Consider the following 26,095-nt stretch of genomic DNA (forward strand, 5'->3'; position numbering starts at 1 on the left):
CAACTCTTTGTTTTCTGTGTTTGCAGTGCTCCGCCCCCATCGTATTGCACCGCAGAAAAGTCATTCGTATGACCCTGCGAAAGAGTGCACCGACAGGGTCATAAGCATAGCACCGCCCCCCCGCCCTCCCACTTCACCGCGTGACGTACTGCCTTGCTGTCAGGAACACGTCACTGGAGTTACCAGTTTTCCATGTCGTATTCACGTCATTCCGCACATGCGCGCCGCCCCACAGCTGCCGCCAACATATTTAAAATTCCTGCATCGCCCATAGACTTTCATTAATTCTGCCGCCACAGAAGTCTGACGGTAACACATTGTTAATTTCACAGCGTTTCTGCAGCCAATCGGGCACTTCCACGTAACGAGGCGCATTAAGTGTGGCTAGGCCCCATTGTCTTGCATTGCCGTTGTGTTACCCTGCGGAAAAACAGGGTAATGCACAAAAACTAGGCCTCAAACTAGCCAAAATATCTAAATCCAACTACTTTTATGTTTTATTATCAGTCACTTTCATGGTGTTGAGAGAGGACAGGTTCTCTACTGCAGACTTTATACTCAAGTGGGAAACTTTTTGTCATCTCTCTAGTAATTATTAACCCTTTACAATCCTTTCCTGCATAAGTGCGATGTCGGACAGTCTGGCACAGGAAAACTGGCTGCCGCTAGATGGTGCTGTTGGTGAATAAAAAAAAATCCTGGCACACAGAGTCATCCTCTTCAGATTGAAGTGCCAGGCTAAGTCACTCTGATCGCCACATGCGCAGTGGCCGTCGCCTCGCCAGCTGGCCCACAGAGTCGCTGGGAGGGAGTGTAGGATCCACTTTAGTGACTGCGTGGGCACAGGGCGGCTGCAGGGGGCTAGTAGAAGCCGCAGGTAAGATAAACTCGTTTTTTTTCCATCAGTTTAGGTTCACTTTAACCTAAATACTCACCACCCAACGGAGGATGTTGGCTCCCTCTGCCGCCTGTCACTCACTTTTCACACAGACAATAATGCTGGGAAAACAAATGGCAATTACAGCTCTCTAATTGGAGGTCATTCACAAGTTGGTGCTGAGGCTGCAGACTGAGAATTTCAGCACACGCCTGTCTGCAGCTATTGTCACCTGTCAACAATCAGTCCAGTGACCTAAATGTGGCCATACACTTATAGATGGCCACCAGATCGATCAAATCTGATCAGAGAGGGATCGATCTCTAGCTGCTCATACACTGTACACATGCATCCCTGTGTCTTCTCTCCATGCCCCTGTGTCATGTGACAAGCGCTAGAGGCCAAACACTAGCGATCCGGCATGCATGCCACAGTGCCTCTAGTGTTTGGCCTCTAGTGCTGATCACATGACACAGGAGCCCCAGGAGAGAAGACACTGGGAGGAGCGCCAAGGTATGGAGTAAAGACACAGCAGGAGGCACACCGGTGGACAGGTTAGAAGTCTGTTGCCAACGCTCTGCATTGCTCGTTCCCAAATCTCCTGACCCTCTGCTGATTGACCAACACCTTCTATCCAGCGCAGTCGACTAATTTGATCAAATTCAGACAAAAAAATCAATCAAGAATAGTCTGCGGCATCGATACCTACCAGATCCGATCACAGTGATCGAATCTGCCAGATATCGATAGTTAATCGATTTAAAAAAAAACATTTGCTACTCCTTATCAGCTTGTGATAGACACTTCCTGTGGTTTGCTGAATCGCCCACAAAAATAATATTTGTGGTGTAAAAAAGCGAGATTATAGATAGATCATTTAGGTGTGATAAGCAGTAATAAAGTTATGGCCAAATTAATAGGAGGAGCGCTGAAAGGTGAAAATGTCCCTTGGCAGGAAGGGCAAAACAACCTGTAACCTGAAGTGGTTTAAAAAAGAAAAAAATATTCTGTTTACTGTATATAAAGAAAAAAAAAAGCCTAAAGTTCTTATCTGTCAGCACATTTCCCCATTTACAAAAAAAAAAGCATTTCCCATTTTTAATTTTAAAATGATCCCTGGAAAAGGAAGTACGGCCTGGATTATCTGGTAGCCATAACCTAAAAGCAAACATCCCCTCCAAACAAACATCTATTTCCCGCGATTCAAGGTCGGCCGGCACACCAATTCAAGTTTTTCAAGCAAATTTATTGAATGCACAGCATGACAATTGTTTCGGGGTCACTGAGGGTCCCCTTCATCAGATAAGTGCAGACATATGTGGCCCTGAAACAATTGTCATGCTGTGCATTCAATAAATTTGCTTGAAAAACTTGAATTGGTGTGCCGGCCGACCTTGAATCGCTTGTACTGAACTGATGTTGCCTCTACATCAAGGTTGAGCACCCAACCACCCACGGCAAGGTGTGCCAATCCTAAACACGATATTGCATTGAAACATCAATTTCCAAGATGCACATTTTTTGTTACGCTTAATAAAATTGAATTATACGGAGGCTGGAAACTGAAGAACAAAGTGTGATGGAACAGAGAATGCAGGGAGGCAGTGAGAGGGTGAAGAGGGGTAACCCTTCTGCTGGAAGAAGACAACTCTTATTATCTCATCCCAGTAACAGTCTAGGCTGCCTATACCAATAAACGGGTGAAATGTTTTCCATTTAAAGAGAACCCGAGGTGTGTTTAAAGAATGTTATCTGCATACAGAGGCTGGATCTGCCTATACAGCCCAGCCTCTGTTGCTATCCCAAACCCCACTAAGGTCCCCCTGCACTCTGCAATCCCTCATAAATCAGTCGTGCTGTGAGGTTGTGTTTACATCTGTAGTGTCAGTCTCGGCTGCTCCCCCGCCTCCTGCATAGCTCCGGTCCCCGCCCCTATCCCTTCCCTCCAATCAGCAGGGAGGGAAGGGATGCAGGCGGGGACTGGAGTTCTGCAGGAGGCGGGGAGAGCAGCAGACTGACACTATAGAGGTAAACACAGCCAGCTCTGACAAGTTGTTTGTCAGCAGCGCTGGCTGTGATTTATGAGGGATTCCAGAGTGCAGGGGGGACCTTAGGGGGGTTTGGGATAGCAACAGAGGCTGGGCTGTAGAGGCAGATCCAGCCTCTGTATGCAGATAATATTCTTCAAACCCACCTCGGGTTCTCTTTAAGATTACAAAAAGATGAACTTCGCAAAATAAAAAACTTTCACTACACACAATACAGACTGACAGTTAGTAACTGCTTCTCTGCACATCCAAATAAAATCACAGTCAGCAAGTAAAGCATCCCTCCCAGAAAGCGCGCAGCCCACACACATCCAATGCTGTGCTGACGGCACCAACGTTACTCTGTTATGTGGGGACACAATTTGCATTCACCCCTCTGGCCTCCGAGGATACAATTGAAATAAAGGTGGCCACACACCATACAATTTTTCAAATATTTGTTCAATTCAAGAATTGCAATCAATTTTTCTGACATTTCAAAAATCTGACCAATGTACCACACACCTATGTTCAATTTTCCATCAATTGTGATAAAAAATGATTGGAAGATCTGAGAAAATTGCTTGGGTGTGCATATTCATAAATTAACAATCTATCGCACACCATTCAATTTTCATTCAAATTGATCAGAAAACTCCACCATTCCCAATCAACTTTTATTGAATAAAAAACAATTTAAAAAAAAAATGCTCTTGATTTTTTGGGAAAATCAGATTTTACAGCATTTCGATTAAAAAGATCAGGTCATTTTATTGTATCATGGGTGGCCACCCTTAGAAATACAATTTTCATGAAAATTGACCTGAAAATGTATCTATCTCTCTCTCTCTCTCTCTATATATACACACATCTATATTATATATCTACGGTATGTCTATTTATCTATCTATATATATATATATATTATGGGAAATCCGATTGGATGTTCCATTCAAACTAAGAAAGCGGAAAAAAAAAATTGATTTTTCTGTACAACTGATCGTTTTTACTGAATTGCTGTAAAAGCAGATCATCATCATGTTCTCCCCAGGCACTTTTAGCCGGGCGCTCCACCCAGCTAGTTTTGATGAGCACCCGGCTAGTCTTGATGGGCACCCGGCTATCATCAGCTCACCTCCTCCCATACTATAAGCAGAGTTGTGCAGAGAAGCACCGGCCCTGCATTCTCTCATATTGCCCCACCCGGCTACTTTTTCATGCTACCCGGCTGGAAAAAAAATGTCTGGGGAGAACACTGGTACTGTGTCTGGCCACCTCAAAGGACAACTGAAGTGTGAGGGATATTGGAGCAGCCATTTTTATTTCACAACAACGAAACAAACAAACAAAAAAAAACCAGACACTCACCTAAGGAGAGGGAAGCTCTGGATCCTACAGAACCTTCCCTCTCTACTCACGGTCCCCGCGGTCGAGCGCTGGACCCCGTATTCTAATCTGCCGCCGCAGGGGGCTTCGAAAGTCTTCAGCAGCTGAGTCCTCCTGAAAACAGGCGGCTCTGCAAAGCGCATGCACGAATGCACAAGAGAGGGCGATCGTGCGTGCGCAATATGGAGCGGCCTGTGTACGGGAGCCCGAGTGCTCCTGAAGACTTCTAAAGACTCCTGTAGCGGAAGAGAGCAGTCTCCGAACTATAGGTCAGAGACTACTAACCGATGAGCCAGTGCAGGAACGACGGAGCGAGGAGAGTAATGGGGAGGGCTCTATAGGACCCAGAGCCTTCCCTCTGCTTAGGTAAGTATCTGTTTTTTGTTTTGTTTTTTTGCTTAAGGCTCCCTTTAAACACCAGTTGCCTGGCAGCCCTGCTGACCTATTTGACTGCAGTAGTGTCTGAATCGCATCAGAAACCAGCATGCAGCTAATCTTGTCAGATGTGACAATGTCAGACACTCCTGATTCACAGCATGCTTGTTCAGGGTCAGTGGCTAAAAGTATTAGAGGCAGAGGATCAGCTGGACAGCCAGGCAACTGGTATTGCTTAAAAGGAGATAAATTTGGCAGCCTCCATATACCTCTCACTTCAGTTATCCTTTAACACCCTTCCCGGTACCCCCCACCACCCCCATGCAAAAACTGCTCTCTCCCCTGTACTGCCACCTCTTCCCAGTAGGACCCCCTCCAGTCTGAAGCTGCCCCCCTTCCCTCTCCTCTGTACATGTAAGCGTATGTACGCCTGTGTGTATCTCTGTATGAATCCAACTATAACCCCATGCTCCACATTACACACCTGAACTGTGGCTGGCAGCTGCAGTTTCTCGCCTTGCGGGTTTTGGGGAAAACATTTGCTGCTCCTTATCAGCCTGCGAGAGGCACTTCCTGTGGTTTGCCACTAATCACAACAGCTTAAGGAACACTCCGATTCAGCAAAGCACCAGCGAGTGTGACCTAAGCCTTACTGCTGGCCACTTCCCCCGTGACACAGCACACAGACCCGAGCCTCAGCCACTTCCCCCCCCCCCCCCCCCCCCGTGACACAGCAGAGTCCGCTGACCGTGTCATACGCCTTGCGGACAGCAGCTGATCTGTGACACCACAGATGTTCTGGAGGAGCTCACACCTGTGCACTGTCCCCCTCCATAAACCCGTGTGTGAACAGCGCCACCTGTCACCTTCTACAGGAAACTGCTATCTAACCAGCCGCAACACACTGTCACATTCTACAATGCCGCACCAGGTTATGAAATATCAACGGTTTGCTAAGCTGGAGCGGGTGCGGCATTGCGTCACATGTTAGGATTCAGTCCAATCACTGCCTCCAACACCTCCATGACGCAGCTTAAAGAGAACCTGTCTGTGTCACACCTGAGTTTAAGAGAAACCGTAGCCAAGAATGGAACTTCATCCCAATCAGTAGCTGATACCCCCTTTCCCATGAGAAATATTTTCCTTTTCACAAACAGATCATCAGGGGCTCTGTATGGCTGATATTGTGGTGAAACTCCTCCCATAGGAAACTGAGGACCATGGTCCTGGCAGATTCCGGTCTATGAACCTCATTGCATTGTGGGAAATAGCTGTTTACAGCTGTTTCCAACTGTCAAAAAAGCAAGCGCATCTCCTTCCACTGACATCATCTGCCAGCAGTAAAATATCACCATGTGATAAATGTCTGAATGTAAATCAGGGAGAGAAAAGATTTTACAATGGGCAAACACTGACTAAATCATTTATACATAATTATTGTAAAAATTAAGCACTTTTTTATTACATTATTTTTACTGGAGTTGCCTGGGTCTGTTGCAGGAAGTAACCTGCGTCTGTTGCAGGAAGTAGCCTGCGTCTGTTGCAGGAAGTAGCCTGCGTCTGTTGCAGGAAGTAGCCTGCGTCTGTGGCAGGAAGTAGCCTGCGTCTGTGGCAGGAAGTAGCCTGCGTCTGTGGCAGGAAGTAGCCTGCGTCTGTTGCAGGAAGTAGCCTGCGTCTGTTGCGTTAGTGTAAAAATGAAGCACTTTTTTGAATTTTCACTGGAGTTCCTCTTTAAACCTGCTACACACATACAATTTTGCTTTCCATGTAGTATGAGTGTTTACCGACACAGTCTGTTCATAGTATTTAAAGTCTGTTGGCCCCCATACTACATGGAGAGGGTAAAATTAGCTAGTGATTGGCCAATCAAAATTGGATGTTTGTATGCACCTTTAGATATGTGTATGGCCCCTAATGCCTGGTACACGCCATGTAATTTCCTGTATGATCGTGAACACCAGGATTAATTTTGTGCAGTACTGATCTGAAAATTGATCCCGTTCTCGATAGGCAACAGATTGGGCATGTCCAAAATTATCAATTTGAACCGTCGATTGATGGGAAATTGCATGGTGTGTACCAGGTACTAAGCCTGGTACACACACATCCAATTTTGATTGGCCAATCATTAGCCAATTGCACATTACATGGTGGGACAGCCCGGCAGGCGGAGGCACGAGGTAGATTTTCATTTAAGTGGACCTGAACTCTTGCACAGGACAGAAGGAAAACATAGAAATGCACCCTTTAGGTGTTTAGAGTTTAGCTTGTCTACTTCCCCCTCATCTGTGACTAATCACCACTGTAATTTAATCTCTCAACTGTGTCAGCTCATGAATCTTCTCAGCCACAGCAGAGCAGCTAATTGGTAAACACAGGATGTTAACCCTATGTCTGCTTCCACGAAAGTAGGAAGTAGACACACTGCAGATTTATTGCAAGGTTTGTATCAGCTGTAACTAAGCATTTTATCTGCTGTTTTGTCCTGATGTTTTTGCAGAACACGCCACAGTTTCTTATCATAAAATCTTTTTCTAATGCTCAGCTTTGCTCCCGATTTGCTTTTCATGAGACAGTTCTGATCTCCTGGTGTGCACAGCATCTCCTACATTCATATTCACACAGCTGTGTACAAACTCAGGATAACCGTCACCCACACTGACCTTCCCTGATTGCTTCAGCTAATCGTTTTCTCCTGATTATAGTACAGATTTAAAGAGACTCCGTAACAAAAATTGCATCCTGTTTTTTATCATCCTACAAGTTCCAAAAGCTATTCTAATGTGTTCTGGCTTACTGCAGCACTTTCTGCTATCACAGTATCTGTAATAAATCAATGTATCTTTCCCCTGTCAGACTTGTCGGCCTGTGTCTGGAAGGCTGCCAAGTTCTTCAGTGTTGTGGTTCTGCTATGAACTCCCCCTTCCAGGCCCCTCTATGCACACTGCCTGTGTGTTATTTAGGATTAGAGCAGCTTCTCTCTTATCTTTTACAAGCTGGATAAATCGTCCTCTGAGCTGGCTGGGCTTTCACATACTGAAGAATTACAGACAAGGGCAAAGCTGTTTGCAGGAAGAAACGAGCAGCCTGAAACTTCAGTGCATGCGAACAGGGGGAAAGAAACACACAAATGATCTCTTGAGATTCAAAAGGAAGGCTGTATACAGCCTGCTTGTGTATGGATGTATTTTCTATGTGTGGACATACTGTACATCAACCTACTTCCTGTTTTGGTGGCCATTTTGTTTGTTTATAAACAAACTTTTAAAAACTGTTTTTAACCACTTTTAATGCGGCGAGGAGCGGCGAAATTGTGACAGAGGGTAATAGGAGATGTCCCCTAACGCACTGGTATGTTTACTTTTGTGCGATTTTAACAATACAGATTCTCTTTAAGGTGCGTACAGACATTAGACTATAGTCGTTGGAAACGACGTTACTGCACCAACGACCTTTCCAGCGACCGACCAACGAGGAATGTCATTGGTAAAGAACGATTCATTCTGCCCGATCGTTTCAAACGACGGTCGTTGAAAAAATAATGTCTATACAACGATCGGTCGTGGATCGTTCGTTTGCACAGGTTTGCACATGCTTAAAGAGTTCTTTTGGACACTTCTGTTTCAAAAGAGTTTACACATCACATACACACACACGATGTATAGGATGTCATGTCCTGTTGCGTGCGCAGCGATCGTTCCAAGATCGTTCGCACTCAAACGATCTTCTAAGTAGTCCTTTAGCAAACGATCATCGCCCGATGCTTACTTTGAAATCGTTTGTCGTTTACTATGAACGATCGTTATCATATGTCTGTACGCACCTTTACGGCGGCAGGGAGAGAACGGAAGCACTTCCCAAAGCAGGCTGCGTCTGAATGACTATCGGCACAGGTGTGCAGAGACTAATTATCTGGCTGGTAAATTTAACAGAAAATCTAACAGAAAAATGTATGGTGTGTACCTAGCATTAAATTTAAAACAGTTTGCTTGCAAAGTATTCTGTACTCGACCCCTCCACCGCAATGAGGCCCTCCTTTTGGAAGGGACCCCAGTCTATAACTAATTAACTAACAAGCATATGTATAAACCTGGGAGCTGCTGGCCATAAAATAGTTAACACATTGTTTAGACAACAAGGCAAAATGGCAGCGCATCCTAAGACCAGGCCGCATCTAGTGACTACCAACAGAGGCGTGCAGGTGCAAGGTGTGTATGTTGCCTCTAGGGGGCTCTGCCCGCCACTGTTGGTAGTCATTCGGATGCTGCCTAGTCTTAGGATGTGCTACCATTTTTCCCTTATAGTAAAGATTGGGAGCCCTCTGCAGAGCACCCATATTCTATTCATCATTTTGCTAATCACGGGTGTCAGTTTTATGCCCCTCCCCCTAGTATGGTGGCGGTCAGTCCCCGCCTCTCTCACAGGAAGTCCTCCGCACTCACCGCGGCAGGCGGTGCCCTCTCTGGTGATGGCTTGCTTGCAGACGCTGCACGACTTCACCTTCTTGAAGTTCTTCACTTTAAACGTGTGACAGTTCTGCCCCTCCAGGTCTTCAGGCTGGGAAATAAAAACAGAAAATCGTCACTATAGAGAAACAGACCGGCGCCAATCTCACTTCCTCCACCGTTATGTAACATTTCCATACGCTCAAGCTTATCCAAGCTGAGAGTTACTTCAGCAAGACAAAACCCGAAAGACTTCTGCAACACGCACAGAAACTGATCCTCTCCTGTATATCAGAGCCATACACTGCTCATTGTCTGTCGCAGCCCCAACCGCCCAATCAGGAGTCGTGTAGGAAAATATTGTACCGTTAATGGGCACCTTTGGTGTGACTTAAAGAGGAACTCCAGTGAACATTTTTACTGTTGGCAGGTGATGTAGCTGCTGCATGGTTTTTGGCAGTTGGAAACAGCTGTAAATAGCCATTTCCCACAATGCAGCAAGGTTCACAGACAGGAAACGGCCAAAAGTTTGAACTTTTTTTGTGGGAGGGGGTTTACCACAATATCAGTCATACAGCGCCCCCTGATGGTCTGTTTGTGAAAATGAATAGATTTCTCAGGTAAAAGGGGGTATCAGCTACTGATTGGGATAAAGTTCAATTTTTGGTCGGGGTTTTTCTTTAAGATGGTCTGTGCGATAGGCAGCCAGTGGAACGACCAGCAGAGGGAAGCAGCGGGCAGGGAGGTGGACTGTGCAGGCAGCACATGCTCTGGTGCTCTGCACACGAGGGTGTTACCACTGACTTAATGCACCTGAAGTGAGAGGGATAGATTTATCTTAAGGACCAGAGTCCGCTGGTACAAGAAACGGCGGAATAGCGACAAATAGCCACACATAACCACCGCAATCGCCGTCACTGCCGCACGTCGGGATCCTGGGCCACCCACTCTGCCATCTCTATGACAGCAGAGTTCCTGTGAGCCGATCAGGAGCCACTTTCATTGGCTCCTGACCCTGCCTATGAATGTAAGCCAATGGGAGTGGCTTACATTGATAGACATGGCCAGGAGCCAATGAAAGCGGCTCCTAAACGGCTCACAGGAACTCTGCTGTCATAGAGACAGGCAGAGCAAGTGAACTGCGGCGGGGAGACAGCGGCGAGGTTGTCGGAAGCAAAGAAAGCGGCGGATGCGCGCGGCGTTGATGGATTGAAATCTACACCCTAGCAGCCAGGTAGCCATCAAAACAGGGCGTAGATTTTAATCATTAAGGCCCTTAAGTAGTTAAACAATACTAGTTGCCTGGCAGTCCTGTGGATCTCTTTGGCTGCAGTAGTCTGTGAGTCACACACATGAAACAAGCATGCAGCTAATCCAGGTAGACTTCAGCTAGAAACATCAGATCTTCCAGTGATGGGACGAAATCTCGCATCGAAATTCGCATTTTGAACACTCTCTGCTGCCATTCGCCGGCTCCCGATCACATGACCTGCATGGGACCAAGGAGGCCCCATGCTATCATTTGTGCAAGGAGGGGGGGGGGGCTATTAAGTCTAGCTACGCCCCTGCTACCACCTCTGCCGATAAGCTGGAGTGTGTACAGCAGCCCCCAACCACCAACCAGCCAACTATCTGCCAAGGTGATCAATACAGCAGAGCAACAGCCAATAGCTTTGTTCTCCCCCCCCCCCCCAGGATCTCTGCTTTGCAACAGAATGCGTCGTCAGCCTGTAGGCTAACTACCCGTCTGCACAGCTGCGGCCTAGCAACATTCCAAACCCTTTCAGGCGACATCAATCTACGATGTATAGGGGGCTTATAAGTATTAGAGGCAGAAGATCAGCAGGGCAGCCAGGCAATCTGCATTGTTAAAAAGGAAAGAAATATGGCAGCTGTCATATTCCTCTCGCTTCAGTTGTCCTTTAAAGGGTGTGATTCACAGCTTCTTGTGACCAACAAATATCATAAGACACGACTAACGTAATCCAAACATGAACGTTTATATTCATACTAAAAACTAGAGTAAGCCGTGACAGTCATGTGACCTCAGCCATGGTGATGTCACAAGACTCAGACACCTCCTAGGAAACTGAACAGCTTGACCTCAGATAAAACACTACAGTTCCCTCTCCCCCTTCCTATATACACACACAAAGAGAGGTTGACAATTAAACCTACTTAAAGCGGACCTGAACTCAGAACTTCCTCCCTGCTCTAAAAGATAAGCAGCAGCATAATAACCTTTACAGAAAAAAAAACATTTCTTTGTTACAGCTGATACAAATCCTGCAATAAATCTGCAGTGTCTACTTCCTGCTTTCATGGAAGAAGGCATAGGGTTAACAACCTGAATTCACAAATTAGCTGCTCTGCTGATGCAGCCAGCTGACACAGCTGAGTGAACAAATTACAACTTGTGATTAGCCACAGATGAGGAGGAATTAGACAGGCTAAACTCGTTAAATACATACAGGGTGCATTTATCTTATGTTTTCCTTCGGTGCTGTGCAAGAGTTCAGGTCCACTTTAAAGGACACCATGTTACAAGAAGGAAATAAAGTTTTAATAATAGCAACAGACTGAACACACCAGAGTACAAATTAGCAACTGGAGAGAAGAGCCGGGCACTAGATGAACTCCTTGGCTTTCATAGCAGCAAAGGGTTAACAGAAACGGTGCAGACAAGAGTGGGGGTACAGACAGCGGCCTAACAGCCGGTTCACGGAACTTTCCGCTTCTTCAGAGGCCTTCATGTCACGTGACATAAAAATTAGCATCAGTCCAGATCTTGTGCAGAAGTGAAATTATCATTTATGACCACTTCCTGTTTACTCTGATTTTCTTCCTGGACAGACTAAATGATTCCCTTCTACTAAATATCTCCGAGATGAACTGATGACTCCCTCGTACAAAGTAGTAACCAAGGATTAGTATTGTCTGACTGCTTCCAATGCTACATTGACTATATTACAAATATACCCTTTTCTATGTACAGTGCTGACCTCACTGGCAAGATGGCAGTCTGCAGGCCTTGATCACATTGCATTCTGTCCGCATTTGGTGTTTTTGTAAAGCGTTTTCTGGAGTTTTCCTGCGTGCTTTTTTTTGGGGGGGAACCGCTTTTTTAAGCGGTTTTCCCAAGCGATTGCGATTTTTCACTTCGTGATATCAGTCGGGAAGTGAATGCTTTGATCCGGAAAATAATAAATACAATGTATTTATTTTTAAAAACGCGAACGCGATCGCTCCACAAAGCGAATTTGTGAGCGTTTGCATTTTTCCTATACCTTCCATTGAGGCAAACTCGCCTCAAAAATGGCCCAAGCACCGCTTTTCTGAGCGGAACGCGGACTGAAAGCTTGGTACATAAACCACAGCGGTGACTGGAGAAAGGCTCTGCTTTCTGCTTAACAACCAGCAGAGGGCAGCAACACTCCTCATAACAATCACCAACTATCAGACAAATACTATGACCACTTTTAAAGTGGAACTGAACTCTTTCGCAAGACAGAAGTAAAGCAGAGAGAAATGCACCCTGTATGTATTTAGATAGTTTAGTCTGTCTAATTCCCCCACATCTGTGACTAATCACAGGTTGTAATTTGATCTCTCAGCCGTGTCAGCTGGCTGCCTCGGCAGAGCTGCTAATTTTTTAAACACAGGCTGTTAACACTATATCTGGTTTCATGAAAGCAGGAAGTAGACCTGCTGTAGATTTATGTGAATATTCACAAGTGTAACTTGATCTCTCTGCTGCGTCAGCAGAGCGGCTAAGTTGTAAAAACAGGATACTATTATTATGTTTTATTTTATTATTTAGTATTTATATAGCGCCAACATATTATGCAGCGCTGTACAGTGTGTATATATATCTTGTCACTAACTGTCCCTCAAAGGAGCTCACAATCTAATCCCTACCATTGCCATAGGTCTATATTATGTAGTGTAATTACTGTAGTCTATGGCCAACTTTTTTTTTTTTTTAGGGGGAGCCAATTAACTTATCCATATGTTTTTGGAATGTGGGAGGAAACCGAAGTGCCCGGAGGAAACCCACGTAAACACGGAGAGAACATACAAACTCTTTGCAGATAGTGCCCTGGCTGGGATTCGAACCGGGGACCCAGCGCTGCAAGGCGAGAGAGCTAACCACTACGCCACCGTGCTGCCCATACTAACAATATGTCCATGAAAGCAGAAAGTATACAGACTGTAAATTGATTGCAGGATTTGTATCAGCTGTAACAAAGAATTGTTTTTCTGTAAAAGTTATTATGCTGTTGCGCATCTTATAGAGCAGAGTTCTTAGTTCAGGTCCGCTTTAAAGGACGCTTGAAGTGAGAGGAATATGGAGGCTGCCATATTTATTTCCTTCCTATTAAACAATACCAGTTGCCTGGCAGTCCTGATCTTTTATGTATCAAAGGTGTGACATTTTAGGGAGCAAGTGCTGTACAGACATGCAGTATGGTTATAGACAGGCAGTGTGTATTGTATTCCCATACACACACCCCTGATGATCTGTTTGAGAAAAGGTAAAGATATGGGAAATGGGGTATCAGCTACTGATTGGCTCAAAGTCCAATTTGAGCTTAAAGTTTCTCTTTAAAGGGAAGGTTCAGGGAGGGTGGGTAAAAAATCAAAATCAATTTCCACTTACCTGGGGCTTCCTCCAGCCCGTGGCAGGCAGGAGGTGCCCTCGCCGCCGCTCCGCAGGCTCCCGGTGGTCTCCGGTGGCGCGCCCGACCTGGCCAGGCCGGCTGCCAGGTCGGGCTCTTCTGCGCTCCAAGGCCCGGAACTTCTGCGTCCCACGCCGTCATCGGACGTCCTCCGGGCTCTACTGCCAATTACTGCGCAGTAGAGCCCGGAGGACGTCCGATGACGTCAGCGCGCCGGCGTGGGACGCAGAAGTTCCGGGCCTTGGAGCGCAGAAGAGCCCGACCTGGCAGCCGGCCTGGCCAGGTCGGGCGCGCCACCGGAGACCACCGGGAGCCTGCGGAGCGGCGGCGAGGGCACCTCCTGCCTGCCACGGGCTGGAGGAAGCCCCAGGTAAGTGGAAATTGATTTTGATTTTTTACCCACCCTCCCTGAACCTTCCCTTTAAGGGCTTGTTCACACTATGAGCGCTTACAGTTTTTTTTAAGCGATGGCGATTTTTGAAATCGCTCTAAAAGTGCTTGTGCAATGATTTCCTATGGGAGTGTTCATATCTGAGCGCTCCGCTTTCCATAGAATCACAAACGCTACCTGTACCATTTTCTGAGCATTTGCTCTTCAATAGAAAGTATAGGAAAATAACAACGCACTTGAAAAAGCACTTCGAATGGCATTTCCCGAGCGCTTTTATGAATAAATACATTGTATTTATTCATTTCCGGGAACAAGAGATCACTTCCTAACTTCACTTCAGGAAGTGAAAAAATCCATTGCTCCACAAAAGTGCTTAAATAAGCGTTAGAAGAGCGCTTTTCTAAGCGCAAATCACAGAGAAAAAGCTCTTCAAAAATCACAGTATAAATCGTTCAGCACTGGCGATTTATAATGTGCACAAGGCCTTAGGGCCCGTTTCCACTATCGCGGTTTCTGCCGCGAATCCACAGAGTTTGCTCGCAGGCAAATCAAGCGGGGAAACTCTGCCATAGGGTATAACGGTGGCGCCGGCCGAATCGCTTGCGGTACCGATTCGGCCGGAACCCCCGCAGAATTCGCAGCGGAGGCTGTGATTCCCATTCGCCTGCGATCCCGCCCACCCGCTCAGTGCCGGCATGCGTCTGCGAGACGCACGCCGCACAAGTGGAAACGACCACATGTAAAAGAAGGAAGTAAATACAATACAAGAGCATTTTTAGAGTCTTTTGCATGATCTGACTGTTTTTTGTGTGCATAGCATTGTGTGCATAGCATTGTGTGCGCAGCATTGTGTGCACAGCATTGATCCATCTTTCAAACTTTCCAGGACAAACCTATGCGGCAGATTGATTCCTTGGTTTGCAAAGAGTTATATCTGATGTGTGTCCCCCGCTTAAAGGAAACCTGAAATTACTTAAAAAAAAAAAAAACCTCTCACTTACCTGGCGCTTCTGCCAGCCCCCTGCAGCCACCCTGTGCCCGCGCCGCCTTGGAACGATCCTCCGCTCCCCCTCTGTGGCTAAGTTTCGTTATTGCCACCTGCACAGCCCAGGTCACATGCATGTTCATTCGTGCTCTGTCGATGGGAGCGTCCTGCGCAGTACGATATTTTCTCGTACTGCCCTTGCGCAGAGCGCTCTCGGCGACAGGAGTGCTAATGAGGACGCACGTGGCCAGGGCTGCGCAGGCGCAGTAGCTGTCGACTTGCAAGTCAGCGGTAACGTAACTTAGCCGCGGCTAGGGACTGGAGGATCATTCCAGGTGGGCATAGGGTGGCTGCAGGGGGCTGGCAGAAGCCCCAGGTAAGTGAAACTCTACCGCGATCACTTACTTCCCATTCACGCCCGTCATGTAACACCACGTGGCGTCGCGAGCAAGAAGAGGTGTCACTTGATGACCATCGTCAAGGGGAAGTTGCTGGACCTGTCAGGCGGTGAGTACGTAGCTTAAAGAGGAACTCCAGTGAAAATAATGTAATAAAAAAAGTGCTTCATTTTTACAATAATTATGTATAAATGATTTAGTCAGTGTTTGCCCATTGTAAAATCTTTTAAATCCCTGATTTATATTCTGACATTTATCACATGGTGACATTTTTACTGCTGGCAAGTGATGTAGCTGCTGCATGCTGTTTTGGCAGTTGGAAACAGCTGTAAACAGCTATTTCCCACAATAATGTAACAAGGTTCACAGACAGGAAACTGCCAGGAGTACCTCCGTACTCAGAGCTTCTTGTGGGAGGGGTTTCACCACAATATCAGCCATACAGCGCCCCCTGATGGTCTGTTTGTGAAAAGGAAAAGATTTCTCATGTAAAAGGGGGTATCAGCTACTGATTGGGATAAAGTTCAATTCTTGGTCGGAGTTTCTCTCTAAGGCTTTAGGGATTTGTCGAGGGTTGGTCAGGGAACTATGGAAATGATGGTGCAAATCTTACAAGTAAAAGCGATCGCAGTACAGGTATTCCTGGTCGTTCACACACCAGCGACAAAGGGGTTGATAAATGTCCGGCTGCATCGAGGTTCCCCCTCCCTCCTGGATCTGCTCCCGTCTCTGAGCAGTATTTTCCCGGCGCGGAGCGTTTTATTCAATGAAAATTCTCCAGACTCAGGAGGGGTCATCGGAATGGTGGGGTGGGGATAACCCCCCTTCCTCCTCCCCCCCCGGACCACTTTCTGCTTGGCCTGTCTGCGACCACCCAAGCGCTCTGGTTCTGATTTCCCTTATTAGCGACATCTGGATCCCAGCTGAGGCGGGAAGAGATCTTGTACAACACGAGAAGGTGAAGGCTGAGCGATGGGGAGGACTCCGGTCCTGAGCCATTCATTCTCTACCTGCCCTGCATGGGGAGGCCTCCAGACCTGAGCCATTCATTCTCTACCTGCCCTGCATGGGGAGGCCTCCAGACCTGAGCCATTCATTCTCTACCTGCCCTGCATACTCACAGCAGAAAACCCTGCTTTATAATATTTAGAAGTTTACACAGACTTCCCAAACTACACGCAGGACACAGAGTGATGTTACTGTGGCAGCCAGCTGCAGGCCGTGTACACGAGGCTCAGTTAGGGCCCTTCTACACCAGGGACATTGCTAGCCTAAAAGATCAGTGGCACGTGCCACAGAGCTATTCTGGGGTGCCCTGGATGTCCCCCAGGCAAAGTCAGCTGGAGGCTGTGATACAATCAGGGTATGCTGGGTGCCTCTATGTGGGCATACTGGGTGCTGTGTTGCCATGCTGGGCACTGTGTTGTCTTTATGGCGGCATGCAGAAAGATGTGGGTTCTCTATGGGGGCATGCTGGGAGTTGTGGTGCCTCATTGGGAAGCCTGAGGGAGCATGGGAGGGGGTCCACTAGAAGGTCAGGAAATGCTATGGGGGGGGACTACCAGACAAGAAGTCAGCAGGCCAGCCAGCCCGCCCAACAGAAAGCCAGCACAGAAGCCAGGAAACTCTGCCTAGTTATGTTTAAAGGGGAACTGAAGTAAGAGGTATACGGAGGCTGCCAAATTTATTTCCTTTTAATCAATACCAGTTGCCTGGCAGTCCTGCTGGTCTATTTCTCTGCAGTAGTATCTGAATAACACCAGAAACAAGCATGCAGCTAGTCTTGTCAGATCTGACTTTAAGTCTGAAACACCTGATCTGCTGCATGCTTGTTCAGGGGTTTGGCTAATAGTATTAGAGGCAGAGGATCAGCAGGGCTGCCAGGCAACTGGTATTGCTTAAAAGGAAATAAATATGGCAGCCTCCATATACCTCTCTCTTCAGTTCCCCTTTAAGTGACGCTGCCTATTTATGTGACATGCTGCATTTTTGTGTGTTATTTTTGTATTACTGGAGAGGGGGCTTCAGCCAACATTTTGCTGGGCAGGACTATTTCGACGGCTGTTAAGTTCATGTAAATCTGGCTCCACCCATGACCCCACCCACGTTCTGGTGCGTGACCACACACAAGTGCCTCAGATCTATTAGGATCCTAGCAACGCCCCTATTTTACACTACAGATCGAAATTGTGCTGCTGATCGCGTTTCATTTTATTTCCACAAGCAGTCGCACTTACCAATTCAGCATATATCACTAAGTACGTATCGTCACACTGACTGTGTTATGCCCAGTACACACCATGCAATTTTCCGTCAGATTGACGGTCGAACCGATTATTTATGACAAGTCCGATCTGCTTTCTGATCACTTCTATGCAAAATTGATCAGAATAAGGAACTGAAATCAGATTGTTGGAAATAACAGGTTTGATTGTCAATCTGACGGTAAATTGGATCTTGTGTACCAGGCATCACACTGTCAGACCGACACACATTTATTTGTATTCTCTGTTACCACGGTTCCGCCGCAGTCTGTCGGGTGTATGGCACAATTGCAGTCCATTTGTGTTTTGCGCTTAGAGGGAGGGGAAAGAAAAAAAAAAAAAAGGGTGGAAAGTTATATTTTGCATTGCCAAATCGCAGAAAAATCGTATAGCGGTACAATTGCTACGCAATTTTTCTGCGTTCCTAGCTCAATCATAAGAAAAATGTACCAGGATGGTGATTGTCAAAAAGTAGGCGTGGTCATGACATGATCAGAATCAGAATCAATTTATTTTCGCCAAGTAAGTTTGCACCTACAAGGAATTTGTCTTGGCAGTTGCTTAACAAACACAAACAAAAACAATACAAGGACAGACAGGGTGAATATTACAAGTTAAGGACATTATAAGTATGATGTGGGCGGAGCCAACTATAATGTAACAGTGTAACTGGAAAGCAGTGGGACTGTGTTTCTCCAAAAGCACAAGATAAATCTGCAGAAACAACATGATTGATGCTTTTGTGCCAATATGGAACAAAATCTCTGAGGAATGCTATGAAGAATACGGCAGTTATGGAAGCAAAGAGGGGTCAAACTCAGTACTAGCAAGATGTATCTAATAAAGTGGCCAGTGATATAAATCAATTTTCCTGTCATGTTTCTTTTGCTTCATGTATCAGCAGACCATTTAGTAAGCATGAGCCCCCAAAATGCCAAACGCTGCAACAATAACTCAAAATATCAAATGCATCCAATAGGACCATCAAATGATCGATGCAGCAAACGTTACCTCCGACGCACGAAATGCTGATATACTTTGCCTCCCACACATGAAATTCGGCAAGCGTTACCACAGACATATGAAGGCACATGGTTAGCGCTCTCGCCATGCAGCGCTGGGTCCCATGTTCGAATCCCAGCGAGGTCAACATCTGCAAAGAGTTTGTATGTTCTCCCCGTGTCTGTGTGGGTTTCCTCCGGGCACTCTGGTTTCCTCCCACGTCCCAAAAACATACAGATAAGTTAATGGTCTTCCCCTAAATTGGCCCTAGACTACAATTAATACACTACACAATACATACATAGGCATAGAACTCTTGTAGGGATTAGATTATGAGCTTCTCTGAGAGACAGCTAGTGGCAAGACTATATACTCAAATGTACAGTGCTGTGGAAGATGTCAGCACTGTATAAATACTAAATACTGTATATACTCGCATATAAGCCTAATTTTTCAGCATAAAAAAATGTGCTGAAAAGTTACCCCTTCGCCTTATATGCGAGTCAGTGGAGCAAAAAAGATGGTGGAGCAGGTTGTGTTAATGGGAGAGGAGCGTAAGGATTGTGCTCTAGTGAACCTGCTTGCTCCCTGCTGTGTCCGTGCCCTCCATTTCCTGCAACATAGTGTTCCCTGGCTTGTGGAGCGGAGTGCGCAAGCAACGTGTCAGCGGTGCAATGATCGTGGATTCTTCCTGTGTGGCAATCGCTGTGTGTCATATCTATGACGCCATCTAGTGGCTTCTTGAGACACAGCTGTATGATCCTGGGTAGAGATGGCCCGAACCTCCGATTTTCGGTTGGCGAACCGGGGCAAAAGTTCGGTTCACGCGAACTTTCGCGAACCGCAATAAACTTCAATGGGGAGGCAAACTTTGAAAACTAGAAACACTTGTGCTGGCTACAAAAGTTAAAGAAAAGATGTTTTAAGGGGTCTAACACCTGGAGGGGGGCATGGCGGAGTGGGATAGACGCCAAAAGTCCCGGGGAAAAAATCTGGATTTGACGCAAAGCTGCGTTTTAAGGGCAGAAATCACATTGAATGCTAAATTGCAGGCCTAAAGTGCTTTAATACATCTTGTATGTGTAAACATCAATCAGGGAGTGTAGAGTACTGCTTCACACTGACACAACAAACTCACTGTGTAACGCACCGCAAACAGCTGTTTGTGTAGTGACGGCCGTGCTGGACTGGTGCGCACCATGGCGAGAGGGCAGGCCGTGGCAGTTTTCAAGCCCATATGGTCGCCAGGCTGTGGTAGCTCAATGATAGAACAACAGTGACTGTCCAGCTGATCGAATTTGGTCTGTCCACAATGAAGCACTGACCTTATTATCTTCGATGTGCCAACCCCGGAGACACTCATATCGCCGTCGGTCATTGCTTCATTGTAATACGCAAGCCCCATCACCGCGGCAAGGTAATGATCACAAAGGGGAATTGGCACATGTACATGCCTATTGTTTTGTTGCAGCTGCAGTGCAGCCAGAAAATTAGGCAGGCATGTACATGCACCAGAAAAAAATAGTATAGCGGCGGCCTTAAAAATTCGGGAATCCACCTGGAGTCCTGGACCCTGTTGGTGGTGGCGGAAAAAGCAGTCAAGCGGCCTGTGGGCAGAGGTGCTGTGTGGGGAGCAACTTAGTCTTGGGGCAGGTAGTCACACGGCGTGCAGGCAGAGGTGCTGTGTGTGGGGACTGACTTAGTCTTCGGGCAGGCCTGAGCGTGCTTTGCAGACCATGTGGTCAGATGGTCCCTTGACCCAACGCTGTGTGCCAGAGATGACACCACTTGCCTTTCAACAAAACGGTACAGTTTGGGTATCGCCTTTTTTGAAATATTTGCATATCTTCCACTGCGGTGTGTGGATTTGCTTTTGTGTGCTGCTTTCCCTCAGGTGGTCATCCCATTGCAATTTGTGCTTTGTAATCATGTGCCTTCGTAAGGTAGATGTCCCTATGCGGGTCTTGGTCTTTCCACGGCTCAATGTTCGGTGACAGAGAGTACACATGGCACGCAAAAAAATGTCCATACCACTGAGCCCTGGGGGGACGGGACTTTGGTGGTGGCGGCCGTGTTAAGTGGGGTCCCAGAATCAGTGCGGAAGCTGAGAAAGATGAGGAGTTCTGTGTTAAATAGTCAACTACGTCCTGACAATATTGGGGGTTGATGGCACGTGCCTTCTTCTGAACACTGTACTTTGGTCAAGGGCCGCACGACATCACGACAGCACGACCTCGAACAGACCTGCCAGGTGGCCTGCCTCTGCCTTGTTTTTTCCATATTGGCGACGATGAAGTGAAAGGTATGCACTGACTTGACTAATACAATGTGCAGTCAGTCACACAGGTGCAGTTAACAGGTATGCACAGAGTGGAATATCACACTGTGTGCGCTCACGTAGGTAGGTGGGTGCACTGTGAACAACAGGTAGGTATATGCAGTGATGGGTATTACAATATGCACCTGTCACACACAGACAGGTACCGGACAGGGACGGTAACACTGCGTGCGCTCACGTAGGTAGGTGGGTGCACTGTGAACAACAGGTAGGTATATGCAGTGATGGGTATTACAATGTGCACCTGTCACACACAGACAGGTACAGGAGAGGCACAGTGATACTGCGTGCGCTCACGTAGGTAGGTGGGTGCACTGAAGTAAACAACAGGTAGTAGGTATATGCAGTGATGGGTATTATAATGTGCACCTGGCACAGTAGTAATTATACCACCAAGGCCAAGGGTCCAAAGGCCAACTGCGACTGACTGACAGGGCTGTATATAATGCAAGTGGGCCAAAAAAAAAACAAAAAAAAATAGACCACAAGAACAAGATTAGCTCTCAAAAGAGCTGTTGTGGGGTGCTTTTTTTTTTTTAGCAATAACAATCAGCCAGGAGCAAGCTACCAAGCCTACAAGAGCCTAACTAAGCTTTCCTTATGAGAGTCTGCAGCAGCTATCCCTTCTCTAATTAATGCAGGCACACGAGTGAGTCCAATGCCTGACGCTGCCTGCCGTTTATAAGGGGGGGGGTGGGGCTTCATGAGGGAGTGTAGCCTAATTGGCTACAATGTGCCTGCTGACTGTGATGTAGAGGGTCAAAGTTGACCCTCATGATGCACTATGGGGGCGAATCGCACTTCCGGAAAAGTTTGCGGTTCTCTGCGATCGTGAACCACGGAAGTTCGCCTGGAACCGTTCGCCAGCGAACCGTTCGGGCCATCTCTAACAAATTGAGTATGTGGAGGGGGGCTGACTTGTACTGAGGGAACATCTGGCTACTGAGAGGGGGCTATATTGGGGAGGGGGCTTATATGCGAGTCAATTGCTTTTTCCTGGTTTCTGGGGGAAAATTTGCTACCTCGGCTTATACATGGGTCGGCTTATATGTGAGTATATACGGCAATATTGAAATGCAGAAAACTTACATCCAACGTGCGAAAAGCAGAAAACGTTACTTTTCACACATGATATGCTGACACAATAAGCAACGCAATCCAACTGGCAGATCAGCTTACACAAATATTGGACAGTTATCGTGCAGTTAGCTGGGTGTGCACATGTTGTTCAAATGGTATTGTTCCAGAGCATGCGCATGTCGTGTGAAATGTCACTTCCGCATGCGCCTGCGGTATCCCAATGACATAATAATTTGGAATATCGGAGAACAACATAATTTAAATTATTGGTTTCTTTTTGCCCAGAGATGTTGCTTAAGCGACATCGGTCGTTTGTGTTTGCCGACTTTTATCTAGCATATGTAGGGACCTCAAAGCCACATTCTGATCCTGCTGCTTTTCTGAGGTTAATCCATCATGTTCCGTCGTCCCCTCAGATCCTGAAGACAAACAAGAGACATGATGCAAGCATCACATCTGAGAGAGCGGTGTATTTTTACAGCTGGCGTGTGATGGACAGCTCCCAGCATGCTCTCTTTCAAGCCCCGCCTGCATGTCACACCGCCGTGTTTCATCAGCACCTACAGATAATACATCACCACGGGTTACTATGATCTGCTATAATGGCCGCCCATCAGGGGGGCACAGAGTGAGGCAATGACAACACTCGGAGCATGAAATGATGTTATGACAAGGGCCATATTCTGCAACCGGGATTCGGTTATGGGGGGCCATAGCGAACAGGAGGGGATTTCCCCGATGTAGTGGGCCTGAAATACACCGAAAGCCTCTGATCCAAAAAGTAAACATTGCAAATTACAATAAAACACTCAAGAAGGTGAATTCCACTGTTATTATAATAACAACAGAACAGAGTTGTACAATATGCTTTGTAAACTAAAGCCCCATCTACACGATACGATTCTTTGTGCGATTCGATTACGATTCTATTTACGATCCGATTAAATCCGACATGTCCGATCGGGATTCGATTGGATTCAATTCAATTTGCCATTGTTTTGCAATGGCAAATTGAATTGAATTCGAATCCCGATCGGACATGTCGGATTTAATCGGATCGTAAATAGAATCGGAATCGAATCGCACAAAGAATCGTATCGTGTAGATTGGGCTATACATTACTAAAAAATAAAGTACACCTGTGGCAGGATAGTGTAGGGACACCCGAGGTGAAAATAAACTGATGAAAAAAAGAATTACCTTTGTTTTATGGCTGTAATTACTTATCAGCGAGAGTGATGCTATAGTTTGATCCAGTCCCGACCAGGACAGAAACTGTCACTTGCATACCTGATGATTAACTTTTTCAGGCAGAAAAAGATAAAAAGGAGTACAGCCTAGTTATTTGTATGCTTGGCACACATATCTCTCTTTAACGCACACCACAGATTTTCAATTATATTCAGGTCTGGGGACTGAGATGACCATTCCAGAGCGTTGTACTTGTTCCTCTGCATGAATGCCTTAGTGGATTTTGAGCAGTGTTTAGGGTTGTTGTCTTGTTGAAAGATCGCAGCTTCAGCTTTGTCACTGATTCCTGGTCATTGTTCTCCAGAATCTGCTGATACTGAGTGGAATCCATGCTTCCCTCAACTTTGACAAGACTCCCAGTCCCTACACGGACCACACAGCCCCACAGCATGATGGAACCACCACAATATTGTACTGTAGGTAGTTTTTTTTGGAAATGCTGTGGTTTTCCTCCATGCATAACACCCTTTGTTATACCCAAATAACTCAATTTTAGCTTCATCAGTCAACAGCACCTTCTTCCAAAATGAAGCTGGCTTGTCTACCTCAAGCAAGCTTTGGCATACCTCAAGCGGCTCTGTTTGTGCTGTGGGCGGAGAAAAGGCTTCCTCTGCATCACTCTCGCATACAGCTTCTCTTTGTGTAAAGTGCGTGGAATGGTTGAACGATGCACAGTGACTCCATCTGCAGCAAAATGATGTTGTAGGTCTTTGGTGCTGGTCTGTGGGTTAACTGACTGTCCTCACCATTCGTCGCTTCTGTTTATACGAGATTTATCTTGGTCTGACACTTCGAGCCTTAACTTGAACTGAGTATGTGGTCTTCCATCTCCTCAATATGTTCCTAACTGTGGAAACAGACAGCTGAAATCTCTGAGACAGCTTTCTGTATCCTTCCCCTAAACCATTATGGTGAACAATTTTTGTCTTCAGGTAATTTAAGAGTTGTTTTGAGACCCCCATGTTGCTACTCTTCAGAGAAAATTAAGAGGAGGGAAACTTACAATTGCCCCCCTAAATACTCTCTCATAATTGGATTCCCCTGTGTATGTAGGGCAGGGGTCACGGAGCTTACCAAACCAGTTTGAGTTCCAATAATTCGTTCTAAAGGTTTTGGAGTTAATAAAATGACAACAGTGCCCAAATTTATGCATCTGCCTAATTTTATTTAAACAATTACTGCGCACTTTCTGTAAATCCAATAAACTTCATTTCACTTCTCAAATATCGCTGTGTGTGTCTCCTTTATGATATATTCAACTGACAATTTTTATCGTGAACAACCAGCGATTTATAAAGGAAAATCATGACGATTAACAAGGTTGCCCAAACTTTCGCATCCCACTGTACCCAGTTTCCCTGAAATTAAGGGATCCCCTGAAAGTAAGCCCTAGCAGGAATTTCAAGCATGCTCGAAATATAAGCCCTACCCCGAAAGTAAGCCCTAGCAGCAGTGAGGGGAAAAAGTATAGCAACTTGTGTTATTACTGGAGCCCGTGGTCCCGCGGGCGGGACCAGGGCTCTTTCACTGGACCAATCGCCGCTACTCAGCTAGTGCAGTCATTGGCCCAATAGTGGAGCAATGGTCCGGCCTACAAGACCATCAGCACCAGTAGAAAAACAAATTTCTGTTCTTCCCCATGGGCTGAAGCTTGGGGACACAGCAGCATGGAGCTGGGGGTAAGAGGAGGGTGCAAGAAGAAATCGGATAACATGGGGGACACCAGGAGGACATGAGCGACAACAGAAGACACAGTGCAGGACACGGGACACAGGAGAATAGGGGATAGAGAAGAAAATGGAAACAGAGGGAGACACCAGGAGGACACTAAAGATACAAGGGTAACACAGGGGCACACAAGAGGTGGATCCAGCAGAGGAAGAGGCAGCACAGGAACTTCTGTGTTCATAGAATTATAAGACATCCCCTGAAAATAAGCCAAGCACAGCTTTTGGAGGAAAAATAAGACTTATTTTCTGAGAAACACAGTATCAAAGCACCACAGTATGACCCGCAGACATAGACAAATACTACATCATTTCTTTTCACAGGTACGGCTCCGTGGCAGCCCCTTTACCCCCTCCCCCCTTCATCCTCACCCCCAACACTCCGGGGAGCATGGATCATTTTCAGGAATATTCCTGGAAATTAGACAGAATTCTTGGGCAATTACAGAGTAATCTAGCCGGCTGGTGCTGGGTGGTCTCTACGTCAGGGCGACTGAGGCTGCTTAATAGTTCTACATTTCAGCCATTCTGTCATATAATGAGCCCCCCTGATCAAAGCAGGAGACTGATTGCTCGCTGCAGCCGCAAGGCCCCGACAGATCATCGGCTGCAGAAATCTGAGAATAGAATGTGGAACTGGACCGGATCTCACTGCAGAGTATCCGGTACAGCGGAGAGTGCAGCGTTACAGAGAACTCACAGCCACAATTCTTTACCCCTTAAAGGGAACCTAAACCGAGAGGGATATGCATGTTTCTTGTTAAACCATACCAGTTGCCTGGCAGTCCTGCTGATCTCTTTCACTGCAGTAGTGTCTGAATCACACACCTGAAACAAGGATGCAGCTAATCCAGTCTGAATTCTGTCAGA

At 46.4% G+C, this 26,095-nt stretch overlaps 1 protein-coding gene across 10 annotated transcripts in view; it reads right to left on the reverse strand.

The window, feature by feature from the left end:
- TNS1 (tensin 1) overlaps positions 1 to 26,095 on the reverse strand; it is a 608,338-nt gene that overhangs the window by 408,099 nt on the left and 174,144 nt on the right. For 8 of the 10 annotated variants that reach the window (XM_068246095.1, XM_068246100.1, XM_068246098.1 and 5 more), the window contains exon 2: positions 9,108 to 9,222. In XM_068246095.1, the coding sequence (XP_068102196.1) occupies positions 9,108 to 9,222 (115 nt within the window). Of the gene's footprint in view, positions 1 to 5,149; positions 5,207 to 8,488; positions 8,526 to 9,107; positions 9,223 to 26,095 lie in introns of those variants that run through there. The other 2 variants (XM_068246106.1, XM_068246104.1) reach the window with 2 other exon arrangements.

This window comes from Hyperolius riggenbachi, chromosome 7 (assembly GCF_040937935.1).
Source record: "Hyperolius riggenbachi isolate aHypRig1 chromosome 7, aHypRig1.pri, whole genome shotgun sequence".
Taxonomy (NCBI): Eukaryota; Metazoa; Chordata; class Amphibia; order Anura; family Hyperoliidae; genus Hyperolius; species Hyperolius riggenbachi.